The sequence below is a fragment of the Pygocentrus nattereri genome, chromosome 27 (assembly GCF_015220715.1).
Source record: "Pygocentrus nattereri isolate fPygNat1 chromosome 27, fPygNat1.pri, whole genome shotgun sequence".
Lineage (NCBI taxonomy): Eukaryota > Metazoa > Chordata > Actinopteri > Characiformes > Serrasalmidae > Pygocentrus > Pygocentrus nattereri.
In genome coordinates this window covers 12,617,318-12,640,532 of record NC_051237.1, presented here as the reverse complement: position 1 = coordinate 12,640,532, position 23,215 = coordinate 12,617,318, and the positions used below count along the sequence as shown (strand labels likewise).

The 23,215-nt window shown below is 38.6% G+C and overlaps 1 protein-coding gene across 1 annotated transcript in view; it reads left to right on the top strand.

Annotated features, from left to right (window-relative positions):
* The window catches only part of angpt1 (angiopoietin 1), an 82,445-nt gene that overhangs the window by 23,596 nt on the left and 35,634 nt on the right, over positions 1-23,215 (top strand). Inside the window, exons 2-6 of the mRNA XM_017703106.2 lie at positions 5,624-5,779; positions 6,200-6,321; positions 9,949-10,181; positions 19,453-19,580; positions 22,699-22,800. Of these exons, the coding sequence (XP_017558595.1) occupies positions 5,624-5,779; positions 6,200-6,321; positions 9,949-10,181; positions 19,453-19,580; positions 22,699-22,800 (741 nt within the window). The remainder of the gene's footprint in view (positions 1-5,623; positions 5,780-6,199; positions 6,322-9,948; positions 10,182-19,452; positions 19,581-22,698; positions 22,801-23,215) is intronic.

Sequence of the window (23,215 nt, the reverse complement as noted above, 5' to 3'; positions counted from 1 at the left end):
GTTAGTGACACCCACCAGTTCGGGCCATGACTCAGCCACATTCCCTAAGAGAGACTCAGTGAAGGATCTTTAAGCTAATGTTTCTGCAGCCTGGCGAGCTGGCAATAACTCACTCTCAAGGTGAAATGTAGCCTTCGTGGCTTTGTCCAAAATTTTATTTAGCTAGAAACAGACCATGAGTGGATGAAGGTCCCATTTTATAGAAAAAAGCATGTTCTTGACCTTTTGAAAACACTGTAAAACTTCCAAAACTTCAAGTTCACATTAAAGTCCATCCAGTCCATACAGGGAAACTCTAAAAAATAAGGGTGATGCCACAGAAAACCCATTTTTAGTTTCCTATAGAACCTTTTAATGAATGGTTATTGGGAGATTCAACTTTGAAGAACCTTCTAGCTTAAAGTTTAAAGACCCTCCACATAATGGAAAGGACCGTTATGCTGATAAAGGATATATCCGGTTGAAACATCTTTGAAAGGTTCTTCACATGCGCAAATGTCATTATCATGGTTCTTTATGGATGCTAAAGGGTTCTTCTGTGGCATTGCTTAAAGACCCCTTTGTAGCAACGTTTTTGAAGAGTGTAAGCTGCCAAAAGGGCCTGTTTTGAGTTTACTGTTTTTGTGATATCACAAAAACAAAACAGTAAAATGGATCTGCTTATTCAGTCTACAGCAGTTTAGCTCCACCCATTCACGTGAAGTTATAAGGAGTGTTTCATCCTGGACTGCATTTTGAATAAGGTGTAATACAGGGCAATCATAACAGAGAGTATTCTCATGTATCAGTCTTAAAAGCAGAGAAACAAAAACAGCAACAAAACAGTAATAAAAAATAAGCCATGTACAAATGAATTAGGACTGTTTTTGGTACATAAAACCACAAAAATGCCTTGAGTAGACCTCCGGGGAAAAAATAAAATACAAGAAGTATGTAGGACTTGGGCTCTTTAATAATAAAATCTGTTACCTGCTACAACTGGCAAGCTTTAAAACAAAAACATCTGATCCACAGAGATATGGTTTAATGCAGCACACATTTCAAAGCAGCTTGGGCCAATCCAGTATGAAACTAATATCACTTCATACTTGAAGTCATATGTCTGAGTGAACTACTGATTAAATTCCAGCTCAATCAGTTCTAATACCCATGCACCTCAAACAAAGAGTTCCTTCCAATCAAATCCACTTAGGATTGGACGTTTATTGGAAAGTGACACTTATATCAGTCTAACATTTTTCACAGCCAGAGAATGTCCATTACATCCTCAAGTGTTCATGAAACAATGGCACAGCTGACTTTGTAATCATAGCCAAGAAGCAATATCAGAATACGACTTTAATTCCTTCTGACAGGCATTTGCTGATGGCTAAGGCAGTGACAGTGTACATTTGAAATGAACTGTCTTTGTTTTGCCTGTGTTATTGTCGGCTCACTCCCTGGTCAATCTTGGTGCTGAACTTTAAATTTTATGAACTCAAGCAAAGTGACAGCTTTTCATTTCCTTCCATGTAGTATCCAATGTTTTCAGGTCGTTCCTTGTGATTTGGTATATGTATCACAAAGTGACCTGCTCTCACCCTTGCAACCTTTGTCCGCGATAACCGTCGTAATATTGCAGCCAGAAACATTCAGTGCTTTCTAGCTGTCCAGACTTTGTGGTTGTGACCGCTTTTTCCATTTTCTCCAACCCAAACAATCAGCTGCCACTTTTTTAAGACTTATGGGATTTGCTTTGCCAAGTAGTTTATTTCACACACCAACTTTGTCTGAGTTGAGCTCCCTGCTACCACACAACAATTAACAATACCTTATATCAGCAGTACATGTTCTTGCATGAATTACTCTGACAGAATCAGTTCTGTTCTCCATTACGTGATATGTACTGTTAAAAAAAAGGGTCCTAAATGGTTTTTGGTTTGGTCGTATGGTCCAAGAAATAAAATACTCTTCAGAATAAAGTCTTTACATTGTCCAGAGGGTCTGTAAAATGACTAAATGACTAAATGACTTTTCCTTAAAATGACTCAATCTTTTAAAATGTTCCTCACACTTCTCATTTACAAACATGGTTCTTTAAATAGCAAACCACTGAAAGGTTCTTTAGAGGCTCTTCTATGGCATGACTCCAAACAAAGCACCTTTTTAAGAGTGTATAGGACATTTCATGTTGCATATGACAGAACATGGCTGACATGAGTGTGAACGGTAATATGATATACTGTATATATTAAAACTCAATTTTCGGAGGGAATATAGGTAGTGGTTGGGTGGAAGAGCAGTACAAACTGACTGTATTTGAGATGAGATCCTTGATTGAAAGGGGCTGTTTAGGTGCCTGCTGATATTATTATTCAAAACCTCCATAGGGATGTTCCTGGAGCAGGTGATGTACTCCACACCGTAGAGTTTGGAAAAGATGTGCTTTTTCCTGGACTTTCTTGATAGAATACAATAGCATACTTTGGTTTGCTACTAGAGTAAGCAGTTTCTGAGCCAAATCAGACGATGTACTGACATGTTCAGTTATGACTTAGTGGAAGTGTTTTTGAATGGACTGGCTAATGAGAACGATAATGAGAACAAGTAGTGTCCTATGACTTCAACCAAAATACTATGACTCTATGACAATGACCCTAGTTATGTGATACCATAGTAATTACAAAGTTAGTACTTAAATCTAATTATGTAATTATTTTCATAATGAATTACCTTTATATTTGATTCATTTTAGTTTACTTCTTTCTGTTTATGTTGAAGTCAAAAAAACAACTTTTTATCAATGTGTAAATCGTGATTTAGGCCCATTCCCACTTCTTATTTTTACCTCTAACCCATTTTGAGTGTCACTTTGCCCCTTGGAAGTTAAACTAAGATAATGCAAAGGTTATGATCATTTTTAAATACGAAAATATTCACATTTGTTGGATTCTTTGGTTGCTTGTGCAGCCATCTTGCCAGTTTTCCCTTCTCCTCATAATACTCCATTTGGAATGTGCCTCTGAAAAACCTCTGTTTGAAGGGCCATGTATCCCTAGCACTTTACTCTACCCTTCTATCTCAACAAAAATGTGGACACCCTACCATGAACATGCAAAATGGAAGCAGAAGGGCTAAGTGGTAGGGGCAAGGGGTGAAATGGGATTGGGCCAAGATATCTTCTTTTCTACCTACTAACACAAACATAATGTTGATTTAAAGAATGTAGTGAATGTACAAAGAAGTGTTTCAGGGCATATACGTCATGGACGACTTAGGAAAGTTAATAAGCCCAAAAAATCAAATATTTCCATTTTGTGTGATTTTTGGTCATCAGTTGAGCTCAGCAGCTGTCTTTTACATTGTATGAACATGTCACTGTAATTGGACCTATAAAAATGCTCCAAAACTGCTTGGAATATAATAATGTTTTTGCCCTCTCTTGTAAAGTTAACATTTTCTCTGGACAGCAATGATGTACCAAATGTAGAAATGGGCAGCTTTGTTTCCTAACAATAAAAAATGGGACATGGCAAGAATCACAAACTGGAGCTCCAATTGACTTAGACATAAATGGAACATCAGACCCTGAAGTCATGGTAAAACTAGTTATACATTGCGGGTCCCAGTAGATCTCTGTCCGATAGGACTTTTCTGTATATGTAGTCAAAAGAAATCTTCAGAGATTACTAATGTAATCAGAGGAACAATATGTTCTGGTGAATCATGGAAAGTACAGTGGACTACTCTACTGTCATTATTAATTTGTCTTAGCATCACATGGACAAATATTTGCCATTACAATTTTTGGGGGAAAGCTTTCATTTCTGATGTGTCATCATGTTTGTATGAAATAGTTGCTGTACACAAAGTGGCTTAGTTAGATTGTGAGGCTATGAGATACAGGGAGGTTGGAGAATGAGTGATACGTCTTTGAGTGTCCTCCAACAGAGTTCATCTGATGTTCTGAAGTCTACTCATGTAGACGATAGTCCAGAGACAAGCCCAACTGATGAATCATTCCAAATGGTCAAACTCGGAGTTAGGTCCACGGTGATGTAAGTGTGTGAGCTGCTCAGGGGGTTTAATCCACATAAGTAGACTTTGTGTTCTTAAAACCTTGTTCTGGCCTTGTCATCTCGCCAGCCAGAAGATTAGGATGAAAGGGAGCTTTAAAGATAAGCCTTTGAGTTCTCTTCTATCTCCACATCTCCATTTCTTCCTCTCCTTAACAAATTACCCAACATCTGCTTCCACCTACATCTTCAGCTTTTTAGGCAGTTGCTGTGCTGCTCGGAAAGGTCTGGGGTTTGGACTAGTATGAAGGTGAATCATTCCTCTTAGCTGAAGAACCATACTGTAGATAAGAAGCTCCTTTGAAATGGTGGCTGCTTGGAAGAATCCATTGATTAAAGAGTGGGCGTGTGGTGTTTAGGGGCCTGAATAGTCCACAGTCTTGCTTCCTCAAGGTTGTAATAGGGTCCATTACTTCTGTGTCCTTGGTTTCAATTGGTGTCTTTTTTCATTTTATTGGTCTCTTTAAGTATGTCAAACACTCACACTGGTCTGGCTGAAAAAGTGTTTTAAGAGTCTACAGTTGATTTGAAAGAAATCTTTTTACAGCTTCTTTGTGTCTGTATTGCTCTTTCAGCTACTATATTGTACATCATGAAGGATTTCACATTGGATTTGATACACTATATGAAAAAAGATATTAGGACATCCTTTCTAATTATTGACTTCAGGTGTTCAGGTATCAACTACACCTAAGGCTAACAGTTGGATAAAATTAAGCACATAGCCTTGCAGTCTTGGTAGACAAACACTGGCAGTAGAATGGGTCATACCGATGAGCTCAAACATGATTTCAAACATGACGCTGTCATAGGATGCCACTTTTGCCACAAGCCAGTTTGTGAAAAATCTGCCCTCCTAGAACATTAGCTGTCTGACTGCATTGAACCAATCGTAAAGTTTGGTGGAGAAGGGATAATGCTATGGGGTTGGTTTTCAGGGATTGTTTTTCAATCTTAATACTACATCATACCATTATATTTTAGACAATTGTTTCCTTCTAAATTTATGGGAACAGTTTGGGAAGGACCTTTTCTGTTTCAGCACGACTGAGCCCAGTGCACAAAGCACAAAGTCCATAAAGACATGGTTGGGTGAATTTGGTGTCTTGACTGGCCCAAACAGAGGCCTGACCTTAACCCTAACAAATACATTTAGGATGAACTAGAATAGAGATTTTGAATCAGGCCCTCTCGTCCAACATCAGTGCCTCACAAATGTTCTTCAGGCTCACTCAAAAATCTTGTAGAAAACTTTCCCAGAAAAGTGGGAGCTGTTATAGCTTCAAAGGAGGGACCAACTCCATATTAATGACTAATGGGATGTCATTAAAGCTCCTGTAGGTGTAATGTGTACGAGTCCCAATACTTTTGTCCATGTAATGTGTGTATACATGTGTACATAATAATAAATGACTCAATCAGTGCTTATTTGAATGGCTATTGCATTGAACTCATAGAGCAATGCAAATATAATTCTTTATAAAAATTGTAGTTTAAAGTTTAAGTACTAGATTCATGTAACTTTATGGATCTTGGTTGATTAGGCTCTTTTTGTTTGCTTGGCACAGATCGAGAACTACATTAAAGAGAGCATGAAAGCAGAGATGGCCCAGTTACAGCAGAGTGCGGTCCACAATCACACTGCAGCCATGTTGGAAATGGGCACCAATCTTCTCTCCCAGACGGCTGAACAGACCCGCAAGCTCACTGACGTTGAGACTCAGGTATGTCCCTCCTAGGATCCATTCCACGCAACACTTACTAAGCTAGTCCTCTTCTAATTATATCTGCAGGATCACCACTAAAAAGCCATGGAAAGCACTCAAGCCATATAAGATGCCTGTTCTCCCTTTATGCATCCTGCATGTTTGCTTTCCCACAGCACTTGGTGTCTAATGTGAATTTGAATGAGACACACAGGAATATGGCATGGCTTGTTTTTGCTGATTTGTCAAATGAAGGGTTTGCTTGGGGAAACCACTGATCCTAAGTGCTACCGTATGGCCAAAGAACGCAGCAGTAGCTCCTTTTCCCTTGTTTATGACATCTCCAGAGGTGCTGCTGGTTTAACACTAACCTACGGTGTTTATGAGCTGTATTATATCATGTTTTTCGTCTGGCTGTACTGCCTTATTTGGGTTCAGGTTTTGAATCAGACGTCCAGGCTGGAGATTCAACTGTTGGAGAATTCACTGTCCACCAACAAGCTGGAGAAGCAGCTCATAGTGCAGACCAATGAGATCAGCAAACTGCACGACAAGAATGGGTAAGAACACGCTGAAGCATTACATTGCAAAGGTAGTCTAGGCCATGAAATGAACAAGCAAAAGAAACATCACAGTTTTAAACACTGTAGAAAGGGTGAGTCAATTACAGTTACAGATCTGTGTGATATTTTATTGGTTAGCCTTAATGTTTTATACATTTATGAGCCACATTGGGAATTTATGGATGATGTCCCAGCAGATTGTCAAATATAGTTTTTTTTTTTGCTAGAAAACATTAACTTTTTATAGTCTGTCTAGTAAGCAAGCCAAGGGTTGTCAGTGTCTCGTTATTTTTGAAATGTGCATGTAAAAGAGTTTTAAGGACTATTGCAATGTAGGTGGCACCAGTTTGGGCACAGTCTTGTGAAGAAGTCAGTGTACTACATGAAAGGTTTAGACTTTTTCAACATATTTGACCATACAGATATCCAAATTTAAAATAATTTTGACTTAAATCTCCAGTTATATAATGTCGATAGATAGAGGTGATATAACGTAATGAGTGTCTATGAACTATGTTTGTCAAATAGTTCAATTACAATTGCTATATATTTCAAATGAACAGAAATGTACTACATATATCATTGCTTTAAATGTGTTAAACTGAAATCAAGTGCACCTGATCAGGTGCTAATTATTAGAACACTGTTACAGAATATGATGGAGGAATCTGTCTTATTTAAACCTCAGATGTCTGGTCTGGTTTACTCTTTGTTATTGGAGCATGTGGTGCAGATCAAAATAATTCACTGAGGCCTCCTGAAAAAAAAAATGTGTATGTATGGGTCTGGGAATGGATTTAAGAACATTTCGAAAATAGGTGGAAGATCATCTACAATTGGAGATGATTTAAAACCACTGCCAAGCTGTCCAGGACAGGCTGGCCCAGGAAATTTAACCCGAGGAGCAGAATGTAAGAAAAGAAGTTTGAAAATTTCATCACAGTAACCTGTAGGTAGAGGTGTTTGGCCAGAGTACCAAGGCCATGTTTGGTGAAAGCCAAAGACAGAAAAACCTCATACCATCTGTAATGCATGGTGGTGGAAATGGTATGGCCTGGCCATACTTGCTATCATAGAATCAGCTATGAATTCTCTTTCATACTAGAGCGCACTTAAAAAACTATCAAAAAGTTTAAACCAAAAAGTGGCTCATCCACGAGGATAATGATCTCAAACATACAAATAAATCTGCCAAGGAATTGTTTAAAAAAGGAAAAAAGGGTAATGGAAGGACCTAGTCAAAGCCCAGATCTGAATCATGCTAAAACACTGTAGGAGGATTTGAAACAAGCTGTACATGCAAGAAAACCCTTCAAACTTTGCACAGTTAAAAGGATTCTGCATGGAAGTGTGGGCAAAAAATTCTCCCAGTAGATGTCAAATATTGGTAGATAGTTATAGCAAACTGCTGCATAAAGCTGTTTCTGGCAAAGGTGGCAATACCAGTTGACAAATGACATCTCATCAAACTTTTTTTAATTAAATGATTGCATTGTTTTTGTTCTATTACACATATTTGACTGTGCATACTGTATAGCTGAAGATCAAATAATGATATATCCACTTCAAAAAAACTTTTGTGGGGCACTTGCTACTTCACATGAATGTATCAACTGTATAAGGACAAAGTAGACTAATATTTTAACACTGAATGCACCAATAATTTGACTTCTTGCCATTGTTATGCAGATGGATCACATCCAAGAAATGTGATTTTAAAGCTTTTCTTGTTGCTGATCTATTTTTTTAACAGTCAGACTAAATTAGGCTTGCTTGGATTGTTAAAAAAAAAAAAAAGCGAGAGAGAAAAACATACTTGCTTCACGTCCAAACAACACAAAACAGCCCATTACACAATACAACTTTCAATTCTTGACACCCGACAACACATTGAGTTCTCAGACAGTTACTTGGTCCCACACTGTGCAAAATAATACAACCTGCCAAAGAGATGAAAGATGTCCCCTGCTCTGCATTTAAAATATAACCTTTATGAAGACATATTTTCCTAGATGGACTATTGCACGTTTAATGGTTTTGCAATACATGTCACTTGGATAGCTTTCCAGCATGGCGTTCGTTAATTGGCCCGATGGGACTTGTCTCTCATCGCCAATGCACGAGTCTGGTTCCCAACGCTCTCTGCATGGCTACTCAGCTGCAGTTGAAAAATGCAGACGAGAATTCATATTTCTTCATCACCATCATAAAGAAAGCGACTTTGCAGCATCTGTGCTCTGTATTTGGTTTCCAGTGCTGATGTCATTCCATTCATCTTGTTGAAGCAACTGATATAAAGCTGATATTTTGACTTGGTTAGTCATCATCCAAAACTTCGTATATGCACAATTTTTGATTGCGCCAACATACTCATAATAGTGAGCATCATGTGCCTGAGACATAAGATCCTAGGACAAGGCAATCCTATCTGCCTGCAGAAAAATCCCCAGATGTATATGATGAAACTGTGTTTGCTTGTGCAGTGTTTCAGTCATGGATACTGAGTACATTTATAAAAATATTTATGCACTTATTATAACCATAGCAAATCAATTTTGCCCCCTATTGAGTGTGAATAATAAGCAGTCGAATCACATCACAGTCATAAGATTGATTCTCATGACTACAGTGTGTTTTTATATTTTCACTCTTTCCTAACTGTCGTTCTGTCTGACCCCATTTACACCCACTCATTTCATGTAACTTGTCTCTGAATTACATCCTGGTGAGATTTAACTTCATTCTGCAGGGTCCCTCGTGGCCACTTTTCCAGCAGAACATTTTTCATATAATTAAGTTTATTTTTCCCAGTAACTGTAACAAGGACACTGCTAGCTGTTTGTGTGTGTTTGTTGAGCTGTTAGCGAGCAATGATGGATGAAAAGGGAGGGATGAAACCCCCCTGCTGTAAAAATATTTCCCATTTCTCCACAAAAATGACCGGACAGTACTACAGCTTTCTTCATAGCAAACAGTGTTGTACAACTGCCACAACAGAAAGAGCATTTAAAAACAATTGCTCACCTATGACAAAATCCCAGTTTGTTTCAGTTTTGTAAATTAGACACATTTATATCAAAATATGTTGGTCTATCAATGTTAATTAAGAATAAAATTGAATAATTTTATTTTATGGCTACTGTGAAAAGGGGTTAACCATACACGCTCAAATGCATCTCTGGTCAGTTGGAGTGACACCATATTTCTATATGGGACGCAATACGCAAGTTAGCTCATAACATCATAACCAACCGCCTTTCCTTTTCTTAATTTCCAAGTTCTATGTAAAAGATGTCACCTCAACAATCAGATTTGCACAGCACAGTCAATGTTTACAAGAACAAGACTTGGCAAGTCATGATGGTAATGAACAGCATATATTACAGAATGACATAATATATTGGGAAGGATTTTGGTTGTCAAACATGACAAATGTATTGCTACTTTTACAACATCCTCCTCAAGTGTTTAGCAATTTGGTTTAAATCTCATCTAAGTGCATTATGGGCACTTTTACAACTGCATTTTTTGTGGATTATCCCTATCTGAACATCAGTCTGATATGAAACAAGCAGGGGTGAGCAGAGTTGTTTTTTATTTCTTTTTCTCTTTACTATGTCTCAGGTTTCTGGAGCTGAAGATGCAGGAGATGGAGGCGAGGCACAAGCAGGAACTGGAGGTGTTGAGGGAGGAGAAGAGCAGTCTGCAGGCACTGGTAGGCAGGCAGAGTGGAGTGATCCGCGAGCTGGAGAGCCAGCTGGGGCGAGCCACAGGCAACAGCACAGCGCTGCAGAGACAGCAGCAGGACCTGATGGACACTGTGCACAGCCTCCTCAGTCTCTGCTCCAAAGATGGAGGTATGATAATACACCACACAGTAGCTCCCAGTTATGTGCAATTGTTAAAAAGCTGACATGAAACGAAGTAATGACCGTATGTTTCTGAAAGCACTGGTCATATGACATGTTCTGTTGATGTTTTTGATGAGTATATGCATTTGATGGGGCTTGAGGTAAAAAATGAGAAGTTATTCCCCTTGTAAAACTTCAGATTCTGATTCAGAGTGTACTTTATTATTCCCAAAGAAAGTAATTCATTTGGAGCTTTCCCTGGCCATACACACACACACACACACACACACACACACACACATATATATATATATATATAATAAACCTTTTCATCTTTCATTTCATTAATAGAAAATATCAGTTAAGATATTCACTATCACACTATCACTGGGAGTTAGTTGTGTAATGCAGTGGACTATTTACTGCACCACAAGAGTCTCGTTGTTCTCATTATTCATACAGATATGAAGCTGGAATTGATCAGTGAAGATGTCTGGAGTAAATAAAATAATATTTACCTTCACCATCCACTTTTTACAATTTAGCAACTGACTGTGAGCCTTTTACAGTTTAAAAATGTTTTCAGTCACAATTTCTATTAATACTACGTCTACAAGAATCTAAATGGGCATTCATGACACATCATAATCCATATATAAGGCACTTTGAAAATGGTTACAAATATTTGTAAAAATGCATTACGCTTTATAGCCATGTTTCCAATGCATTATTAATTGTTAACATAAGCCATTATAAGTAGTGTTTACATTATATTTTCAGCAACAAAGAAACTCGTCCCCACTCACATTGAGTCATTAAGTTTTGCCTAGTTCTGAAACACACTGAGCAGTGGCATGATTTCCTTTAATGACTTATGATCTGGAATGGAATAATACCTGGTAGTCATGCTTAATGTATTGGAACATGGCTTTGCAAGCTTCAAGTAAAGTGACCTTCACTCACATGTGCCCTTTGTAGCTGTAATTGGTGACCTCTGCTCTGGGCCTTTAGACTTTGGAATAAATAGCCACAGTAATAAATATAGGATGAATCAGTGGATAGAAATAGAACATCTCCTACTAGCTGTGCTAAAATATCACCACTGCCACGAGAAAATGTGTCTTCATATGAAAATAGTGCCATAGGTGAAGGAAAACTTGTTATATAATTAATGTATGTGATGGGATCTTCTGTGCTATGGATCCATTTATCATGAAATGCTTAGACAATATAAACTGCTGAAGAGTTGGAAAATGGAGATGGAAGGTTTGCGTAGGACAGTGGAAAGATATTAAGATTACTGCGTGTTTCATTCTGCATAGTTCACTGTATGTGACTGATAAAAGCATCACATCCTGGTGGGCATACATGCTCTTGTCTCATATGTCCTAATTTGCTCCAGTCAGATAATGTTGGGTTGGAGCTTATCATGCTTCAACACACTGCCTGTGCTTTACTGGTTGACTGAAATGTCAAACAGCCCCTGTTTAAGTTACAGGCTGGCCCTCTATAATGTCTCCCCACTGCAGTGATGCAGGGCTTAGGGTTCTCCCTGGTGCTCACTGGTGGCCTTACGGTAACAGCAGGCCATGCAGTGATCTCATTAGCCCCGTTTCCCCACCCTAACCCCAGCAGTGCCCTCTTGGCCTTGTGTCTGCCCCACGTCTCCGTGGTCACAGGAAATTTAGCCTGGATGTCTGTGCTGGGACCGGCCCAAGCGTGAAGAAACCTCAGCCTTCTGAGCATGAGCTTTAATTCCTACTGGGAGGGCATGGCGAGCAAGCCTGCTTCCTGTTGCTCTTTCTGTCATTAGGACACTCAGCTGACACCCAAGTGACTCTTTTAACCAGACATCTGCATTCTCTGACCACTGTGAAAAAGCTGTAAACACGTAAGCTGGCTGCCTCTGAGCGCTGCTGAAGCCCTAGATATAGTCAAAATAAATGTCAAAATAAATGTGCATATATATTGTCTGCAGTTCTCATGCTGAGGCATGAATGTGATTACTCCTTTAAACCTTCTCTTCTGTTATTTAGTTTGTCACAAGCTGGTATTTTTAGCAGCCAAACATATAAAAATTATTTAACAATTTCTTTTTTACTGTAGTTACTGTGATGCAACAAATAAATGAAAAGCTCTTAGGCTGCAGTCAGGCTAAAAAAGTGACCCAAGTCAAGATCTGTTTGTGTAAAACAACAGCAGTTCACTCAGCAAGTTCAGCTGATATATGCTAGCTTTCCCATATATTTCCATAGCTTAAAAGAGGTTAAAAATTCTCCATAGCGTGACATTAAATTTTAATGCTTGCAAACTGCTGCTTTAAACTTGGAGGACAAACACCAGACACATAAAGTTTACAGAAAGGAGGAATATGTTTTGAATTTCTTTGCTTGTTGTGTTTGTTAATGCTAATCGAACAGAGAAAAGAAGAGCAGTCTCTTTCATTTTCCCTCTGTGAAGAGGAATGCTAGCAAAAGGACACAAACCCAGCACCAAAACACCAATGTACACGCCTAAAAAACGTTCTTCAGTTGTTCTTCAGTAAAGAAAACCGTGGACACTGGAAAAAACCTTTGCGTGATTAAAAGATTCTTTTTTGATTGTGAAAAAGTTCTTCATATTGATGGAGAGTGTGTTTTATATAGTTGTATAGTAAATGTAAATGTACCGAAACATTTTGAAACGGGTGCTATATAGCACCAAAAAGGGTTCCTCTATTGTTACAGGCTTGACATGGTAACAATAGAAGAACCCTTTTTGGTGCTTAATAGAACTCTTTTCAAAAAAGTTCTGTATAGAACCATCTACAACATGTTCTCCATCAATTTAACTATATAAAGAACCCTTTAATATTGCAAATGATTTTTTGTATGTTCATGGTTCCATATAGAGCCATTTTCTTTACTAAGAACCATTACAGAACCATTACAGAACCATCATTTTTAACGGTGTAAATTGGATAAAGGGACATGATATAGGCAAGAATCCTTCACTCACTTTTTAAAACAGAAATATCCTTGAAGTACCGTTGAATTTGAACAGCTGTTAGTTTGATTTCTCTAGGTTGGCACTGTGCTTATGTGCCTCACTTGGCTCCAAAAGCTGAAGAAGATACAAACATAACCACAGTCACACATTTTGCAAACGTGTTTCACATATTGACAAAATATCGGATATGTGACACTATTACCTGCAGTGTGAATGTAGCCTTGTAATGTGAAGTCTGTTCTGAATGTGCCTGAACAGAAACTATTGCAGTGCATCCAACAATAAAGGCAGCATTGTGGCTTTTTTATATAGTGATAGAAAACAGTAGCACAGAAACCTTGATGTCCACGTGCTGGTCCATGTTAGCATTCCCAGCATGCATCAAAATATTGAACTGAAAAGGTTCTTGCTGTTATGCTTTCACAGTATTCTTTGTAAATAACTTGTTTTTTTATTATGGTTTTACTGGAAATTTAGTGGTGGAAATCTCAGGGATCTTGTTTGCACTGTCCCTCGACTTTGCCCTAGAAATGAATCTGTACTACAGAATTTTATAGTTCTGCAGAAAATTAATCACTTGAGCTCATATCTGGGTTTTCAGAGTATAACAAAGCCAAAAATATGGCTGCTCTGGAATTGCTGCTTTGCTCTCATATAGCAGTATGGAGCTTTGGGTCCACTACAGAGTTCACCTTCTTCACCTCTGGCTGAATTAGTCAAACCTTAATGAGTCCAGCGGGACAGTATGCGTTCTAGAGGTGAAAATGGAGGTTGGGAGGTCGCCTGTCGGACTAACATGACTCCTCTACTGCAATTCAAAACTAGTTCCAATGCCTTAAATGGGAGGGAACAGAGAACCATTTGCTTACCAAGTTACTACAAATGTGGGACATATAACACCATAATCTGGGAGCTACATGAATTAGCCTCTGTTTTGAGACTAGAACCTGAATAATGCTTTGAGTTCTCGGGTGAAAGAAACTGAATGTTATTGTAAGCAGAAAAGCATAAATCTAAGTTTGAATAATAAGAGCATGCTTGTCATTCATTGAATGGCTGCCACGAAATAAATTTTTTCTTTCACATTTTTATAGCTTAAAGTTCTTGTTCCATGCTTTTTTTGGACATGTGTCTTTAATGTTGCCAAAGTGTAATGAGCTCATCTTTGTAATACAATTAGCACTTATAAACACATTACAACTCAGTAAACCAAATTGTTTTTAATGGTAACTGAGCTCAGTTTGGGTGTCTGTTACAAATCCCTGGCTGCTAAATATGAATTTCTTTTCTGTATTGTATTATCCCTCCTAATGAATAGCATCAATCATCTATACAGCCAGGATAGCACAGTCTGCCGCAAAATATTGTTTTCAGTCATTACGTTCAGCTTTCTAGGGATGTCTTGTATCTCAATGTGGCACTTTCATGCACTCCCAAACATTCAGGCCTGAAATGGAACTCTTCGGTCGGAGCACAATCCATTATTAGGATGGCATGTTTGGTCTTTATGTAATGTTTTAGTTGGTAGTCCAGTTGGCTGGTGCACTGAATAATTCTGCTCTCCCTTTTGATCTTTGCCATTTCAGTTGTTGGTATGTTTTCATCATTCTTGTGATACTAATACAACCTTTAAATTTTAAGCCAGTCTGGCACTGTTAGCCGATGTTGACCTTTGCCCTTGCTTGGCCTATTTCAGTCCCACAGTTTACTTTGGATGCTTTAATTCTTATTTACGCTTATTTGGGTTGAATGAGGGTTTGTAGAGCTTTGGAAAGATTGTTTGTCTGATACTAATTTATAGATATTGATTTGTCTGTTTGTACTTTTCACATAAACTCCCCACTGAACAGAAGTCTCTACTGAATCAGCAAGAATTCATATGTAAATAGATAGTAGTGTATGAAAAAGGACTCTTGCTCCCAGGACACAAGCTGTTTAATAGCTCGTGTTACAACAGCTCAGTTTAAAGTGTAATTTCTTTCTGTGTGAGAATCCTTATGATGTTGCCGTCATACTATTTCGTCAACGCTATGTTTACGACGTTCGTCGGTGGATGAATATTCAAAATGAAGTCTGAGAAAAAAAATCTGGACGACAAACGTGGCTAAAAAAGCACTTTTACAAGGAACTTTGGAAATAAAAAAGCTTGTAAAACTTTGCTTAAGAGTTCACATACTATACATTTTTCTTATTTATTTATTTATTTTTAATCCTTGAGGTCCACTTATGACATCTGTCTATTTTTATATCCCAGAAACGGTCATTTTTCATTTTTACATCACTCTTTCCAACCTCTTTATCCTTTGCAATAACACAAGCTAGCCCTGTTCTTATTTGTATTGTGTCTCTCTCAAAAAACTGACACAGTCATTTTTCAATTTAAAAACAAGCTAAACTGTTTGGAGAGCTGGTTCTTTATAATGTCTCAGTGTAATGTGTAATGTGTAGAGTTCAATGAAAACTGGGGAGGGAATTGTAGCTTTTGAAACATTAACATCTTTACATACTAAAAGCTCTTCTATTAAAATAAAAAATTAAATCTATTTTTTTTTATTATGTAGGCCCTTTAAACCTTAAAGGCATGTGTATGGGCCCACATTTCAGTTCCTCACTCTTATAACCATATAAATTACATATTAGTTTCAAAATAGCTACTAAACAATAATCCTTTGGCTTACTAAATGAATAATAAGCCCAGTGTTCAAGGGGGTTAATAATAATACACAGCTAAAGTTCTAGCACATCTAAAAGTGTCACTGTAGTCTACGGCACCTCATCATGGTACACTCATACTGTACTAATCTTAATACTTATTACTCAGCAACTACTATAAATCACTTGGTAAATACTATTAAGCTCATATATTGTCACCGGCATACCAAAACCTGCTAACGCTGTAGTTTAAACACTATTTTTGTGAGTTCAGACCATGCCTTCAACATGTGGTGGTAGTATTAGGGACGATGGATGAGGGAGGGGACTGGAACTTGGGCTGGAGTTCTGAGCAGTTTCTGCCTGGAGCTAGAAGGCCAGACCCTCCATATAACTGTGGTAGGACTGTCCTAGGACCGAGGGACAGGGAGGAGATGGTGTGGAGGTGGGGATTACAAGAACTTTGTCACAGGAAATGGAAGTACAGATGGGAATTTATAGGGTGTTAGATTGGAAGGAGGAGGGATTTCAGGCGTGTTCCTTGCCCCAAATTCCAGTTACTCCACAATTCCTTTGAAAATGCAAGCTACCATTTAGAAACTGCAAGCAATTGTCATTGATTAATCAATACAAATGATCCAAAATGACTTATAATAAAAGACCAGTAAACTGGTACAACTTACAGCCTACCAGGTCTTGTTTGGTTACTAGGAGTCACATTTTTTAACTTTTCATTATTTTTTTAGCTGCAGTTTTGGAAACTCTTTTTACTTATTTTCCTTCTTTTTACCTATTTCCTAATGTTCATTTAGACTAGCACTTAAACAACTGGACGGTGGACTTTTACAGAGTTCTGTACATTGATATTTAAATAGTTTCTGCCTTCCTGACTTGTCATTCATAGCCACCATGATGATCGGAGGGCCTACATATGAGCACTTGCTTTTTGAAGGGTTACAAATATTAGAATTCTCTGAACATTGCTTTCTCTAAGACCTTCTTCCCCTGCTCTTCTGCTGCCTCAGCTGCTCGGGCTCCTGTCTGGTGGTAAATTGCTGCTGGACAGGTTAGGCTTCTTGTTGTGTTAGACTCCGCAGCGCACAGTTCCACTCTGTGAACCTGTCACTGCAGGGATCCTTGTCACTGACACTCAATCCTTTAAGAAAAAGGCAGGCATAATGGCCCCTAACGAAGAGCTTCCCCCGCCCCTCGCCCTGTGCTTCACGCCAGGGATCAAAGCCAGGCCTAAACACCCCTGACACATCCCACTTGGCGGTGACATCTCTTCTCCCTAAACAGCCCCAACAGCAAAAACAATGGTGTGAAAGCCGAGCCGTGGCTCTTTCTGAGCGCGAGAGAAGAGGGATCGGAAGGAATTTTCAGCAACATAAGCGGGACCCCGGCACGTAAATATAAACCACTTGTTATAACAGGAACTTGAAATTTATAGCTTGTAGTATTTTGTCCACAGACCCTTGCTTAGTTTCAAAATATTGGCGGGGTAATTATGTGCAGATGGAGGCAAAACCAGCTGCCAGCTCTGAAAGGCCTGTCAGAATGGGATGGTTCCTCACAGGGAGCAAGAGATCGGCGCTCTGATTAAAGGCCTTTCACACTGGAAATGTGTCACTCACTGCCGGAAAGATCTTACCGATAATATGCCGGAGAGCTGCCCCGAATGCCTCCTTTCAGTGCTCTCTGTGCACGTTTCCTCTCACATTCACACATTTTGGTATGAAAAACCATCGAGCGTTCTGAATGTTCCATGCCTGTGTGTAGTATTTATTCCGTTATCTCACTTAGATTGAGTATGCTTTGTTTTAGTGGCTGGATCGTTAATCCGTTCCATTGCCTTCAGAATGTCTCCTGGAGCGTGTGTTTTCACATCACCGCAGCCCAGCTCACTGGTGTTTTTTCACTGTCTGTAAGTGCGATTGATTTGTGCATGTCTAACTGGAGACAGAAACAGTGGCATATGCTTTTATACACATTCCATCCCTTCCATCCTCTGCACGCTCCCTGCCAACCACAACCCTATATATTTAATCCTTACTGGATGTCATTGCTGAAACATTCTGTACTCTCGCTCCAAAAGCCTTCCCTCCTTCCATTTACATGGATGTTGCTAAATGTTCAGACCACAGCTGAAATATAACATAATAGAACTTGTGAAGATTATCATCACCCAACAGTGTTTTGAGTGCCAGACTTACTGTAGGCGCATGTCATTTTCTTTGTTACATGGATACATTTAGCCCTGCTGAAATGGAGAGCTTAGTGGTGGCAGCCTGCATCACCCATGTTAAGACTCAGTTACAGCACTGGAGGGTATATGGCCATGTTATGTCTGACTGTTCTTATAACTGTAAACTGTCATCGGTCATTTTTGAAGTAATCTTCCTTCAAGGATGCAGGAGGGTGCGATTTTCATGCCATAACATGCTACCCACATGCAAAGGAAGTATACTTCAATAAATATCTGTCAAGTGTGGATTATATTTGCTTATAATTGAGATATATGTGCATATAAATGGCACATTTAAATATATATAGCTCAAATATTTTAAAGCATCACATGAATTGCACATAATTTAAGAAAAAACTCTGGACCATTTCTTTCCATCCATTCCATGTTAAATTTTACACAGTGTTAAAGGCAGTTCACAAATTATGAAGAAAAACAAAAAATGACAAAATTTGGGTTTCAGCATTTTGAGGTTTTGTAGATAATTTACTTTCAACTTGCATTCAACTAAATAACTTTAACTCTAAACCTGGCTCTAATTCTAAACCTAACCTTAAACTTAACCCAAAACCTAAACCCAACCCTCACCCTAGTCCTAGCCCTAACCCTGGTGCAAATTCTAACTATAATCACCCCACTGTTTAGAATCAACTGAGTTTTAGCACATAGTTTGCTAACAATTTGAACACCTATAGATTATCTATAGGGGACCATAGTGGACTATCCAAACAAAGGAACACCCCATTTTGTCCTGAAAGTGATGGTCCGCATATATATATATATATATATATATATATATATATATATATATATATATATATATATATATATGTGTATATATATATATATATATATATATATATATATATATATATATATATATTTGCTAACAATTTGAACACCTATAGATTATCTATAGGGGACCATAGTGGACTATCCAAACAAAGGAACACCCCATTTTGTCCTGAAAGTGATGGTCTGCATATATATATATATATATATATATATATATATACACACACATATATATATATATATATATATATATATATATATATATATCTTATGTTTGTATATGACAGAAAACACCAGTGTACGCTATAACTGGCACAGCAAATTGCTGATGGATGCCCCACCCACTCTGCACTCATTCCCTCTGAACAAACTTTATGCATAAAAGCTAAGCAGCAACCAATCAAACCGTCCTGTGGCATAGAAACCAACTGTGTCATGCTGTCAGATACCGATGAATCTAATCTAACTGAATTGTGGTGAAATTTGAAATTTTACGAAACAGTAAATTATGCTCTGAAGTTAAAATCAAATTGGAATGTTGTGAGATTTAGAGATTTGCACGTCCATGTGAATAGCAGGCTTTTTTTGTTTCTACAGTGGTGCCCAACAGCACAAAGCAAGCTGACGAGGAGAAGAAATTTCGTGACTGTGCTGATTTGTATGAGTCAGGAATCCGGAAGAACGGAGTATACACCATCAACATCAGCCCTCAAGAAACCAAAAAGGTGTGTGTGTTCAGATCTCCTCAGACATGAAATGTAACTCCTCTTGATTGCGGCTGGCCTTGTAAGTTTGAATGTATAGAGTATGGAGCCTTTCTAAGAAGACAGAAGATGAAGATGAAGGTGTCAAAGACATTTTTTATAGTTTTGAAAAGTGTTTTTTTTTCCTCTGCGTTTTGGCCTTCTGTCCACAAGAAACCTGCGTTTTAAGTCAATGAAAACAGATCTTTTTGAAAATGCAGTCCAGGGTGGAGACTTTTGAAATCTCTGACTGTTGTGCATGCTTGTTTCTGTTTTCATTTAAAGACTGAGCAGTACTCTGTCTGAAATATGATGGATGTCTAGGTTGTTTCAGAATGTTCTGAAATTTTTCATTTCATGAATTATTTATTATTGAATTTAGCTTTACATTTACATTTATGGCATTTGGCTGACGCTCTTATCCAGAGCGACTTACAATTTGATCATTTTACATAGGTAGGCCAAGGCGGTGTTAGGAGTCTTGCCCAAGTACTCTTATTGGTATAGTGTAGGGTGTTTGCCCAGGTGGGGATTGAACCCCAGTCTACAGTGTAGAAGGCAGAGGTGTTAACCACTACACTATCCCAACCACGGCTTTACTTTTTCATTATACTCTTAGTTGGAGGCTCTCTGTTGTTTTAAATGGGTGTCTGCTTAATTGTAAATATTAATTTGTAGTAATTCTAAAGAGGAGCGATTTGATCAGTTTGTGAAACACCTCCTGGTATTCAGGGGGTCCCATGTTGGCTGGCTTCTCCAGTGAGTGCTGCTATCCCCTCGCCATAGCGGCACTGGTTAGTTTAACCATTCTTCTTCTGAAAATGCTCCTCTCTTGTTTGTTAGGCAGTCTTACACACATTAATTGAGATCTTACATATCTCCTCATCAAGAATTGAGCAACAATTTACTCTTTCCAAAAATCCTCCTGTGAAACTAACTTTTCAGGTTAACAAATATGCTGCATCTTAGGCATAGTTACAGTTGCTATGAAGGACCAACTGGGTGAACCAATTTACAATAGCAAAGTCAGATTTGGGAAAAAAATCTAACTCCATAAATCAAATGGAGAAAGGCAAGAAACTCTGCCTAATCAGGACCGTGTGGACTTTTCAGACACAGTTGCGTATCAATGGCAGCGAACACTGTTTTTCCTCTTTTGAGCTTTTATTTTCGGGCAGAAATTCGGATTTGAATCTATGTGAGATATCAAATTATGGAAATCTGTCAGCTTCAGTTAAGTCAAACAAGCCTGTTATGGTTATTACATGTAGCCATCAATTGTTTAGAAAATCTCTACGTGATGCGCGTGCTTGCAGTGGTCTTCTTGTGATGTTTGGCATCACATTTTATGAGGTCTTATTGTCCCCTGCTGGGCTGGCATTGAAGTACCTGAACTGATACTCTTCTTTCTTGCTGTTATCTCCTTATGACAATGTATTTATTGATGTGTTTTATGTCTGGTCTTGGTCCTCATTGCTGCATGTTTTAGTGCCTTCCCAGTAGACCGTATTCAAATCATCCATTAATTAGCAAGCCTTTCATGAATTTAAAGGACATGTGGAAGATAAGGAAACTTTGGCAGTGCTGTACTAGGCAGCACTATATTATTGATAGGAAAAGTCAGGAGGAGAGCCATGGTGGCTATATTGATCCAGAGAAGAATGATTGCCTAGGATCATTTTGGCTGGGTCAGTGAAGGGAGGCAGGTAGTCAGCACCTCGACAGAGTGCAGCCAGAGGGTATGAGGTAGGGTGGAGGGGCCGCATAGTAAATTTGAGCCAACTTTGTGCGAAAAATACTTAGCACTTATTTATATCAGAGGTTTCCAGTCCAGTCCTCAAGGACCCATAGCTGGTCCAAGTTTTTGTTCTATTCTAGAACAAAATTCAGATGACCCAGGTAACCAGCAGTTTATAGCCCAGGTGTGCTGAGGACTGGAATAGATCAGAAATGTGGACTGGCCGGTGGTCCACAAAGACTAGATTGGCTCCTTATGTTCTAAGGACATTTGGGGTTAGTTTGGGAGATCAGGGTCAAACTGGAGGGGACACTGTGATAAAGCATGAGATAATCCCTTTATGGTAAACTGTAGGGAGAAAAATGATATGAGTGCAGAAATGAATAGGTTGTATAATATATATATAGGGCTTCAGGGAGAAGGTGCTGTCAAAAGAGCATGTTTATATGTGTGTGTATGTGTGTGTGTGTGTGTGTGTGTGTGTGTAGACATGTGTCTGGGTGTCTTGTTACACTACAGATCCAGAGTCAGTTGTAGTTGGATAACTGTCCTTTAAACGGTCTGTGTGTATTCAGGTGTATAAGCTTTGCCACCAAAGAGAACTTTATGCTGCTCACATATGACTAGATTACAGCCATGTGTCCCTTTGTGTCCCCATTTTGGTCTTTGGTCTGATCTTCTGACCTGCTCTAATTGCTGCAAGCCAAAGAAAATCAACATGGCAGGAATTTTCTAAGTAGAGGAAGAGCAACACAAACTAGACCTACAAGTGAACTATCCATGCTCTGCCCATAAATGCTTTCATAGCTACTATTGCGAGGGTGTGGTAGGTCACACTGTTCCAATAGATAGGAGGCAGTTTTTTTTACTGTGTAATTAATCGTTACATAATTAACGTAAAAATTAACGTTAATATTGAAGCCAATTATGTTGTTGTTTCCAGCCTGCCTGGTTTCGATTATCTACAACAGCGTAGTCCTGATTGGTCAAGTAACATTTTAAACTTTAAACACTGAAAACAACTATTTAGGAGTCCAGTTTAAGTAAAGAACATGTAAATTCTCATTATTTGCATATAATTTGTATATTTTCTCTCTTTAGCCTGCCAGCATGCCCAAAGTTTCATTATACACTTCTGTAACCCAAGAAAAGCTCCATTAGTTTGCACTGAACTCCCTGTAGGTAATGAATAATAAGCCTTAGTATGTAATAAGCCTGGAATGTTAAGGGGTTACATTTTGGCTGACATTCTGTAAAGCTTGTTCAACCTCACAATGGTTGCTAAGAACAAAGCTTTTTTGTGGTTGGAGCACAAATATAATTCTCTTGAGAATGAACATCAATGGATTTGTGTGCAAACAGGTATACTGCAACATGGAGTCTGCTGGTGGAGGATGGACAGTAATCCAGCATCGGGAGGATGGCAGTGTTGATTTCCAGAGAACATGGAAAGAATACAAAATGGTACGTAGCCAGACATCTCATTTCTAACCTTATCCTGACTTTATAACATCCATCTCTATAGCCATCATGCTGATTAACTCCCTTTCAGACAACATATGTAGGTTATATATCTCCCAACTTCAGCTGTACTTGATTTAGCCTGTTGAAAAGACTGTTGAGGAATGTTTAAGCTGTCCAATAGAAGAGTAAGCAGATGTATGACTCTTTATTTTAGAGGTGGGATGATTCCCCACTCAGCAACACTGGACTGAATGTCTGGGCTGGCACACAAGCGCCAGAGGGCATGACTCAGTTTCAGTGTCTTTCACAGATGAGAAAACCTCACAAAGTCCAAAAGCAATAACCGTTTGTTCTCCACATTAGACTCTTGGCTACATGCACCATTTTTTCTGCACACATGATGGGTTTTATCAAC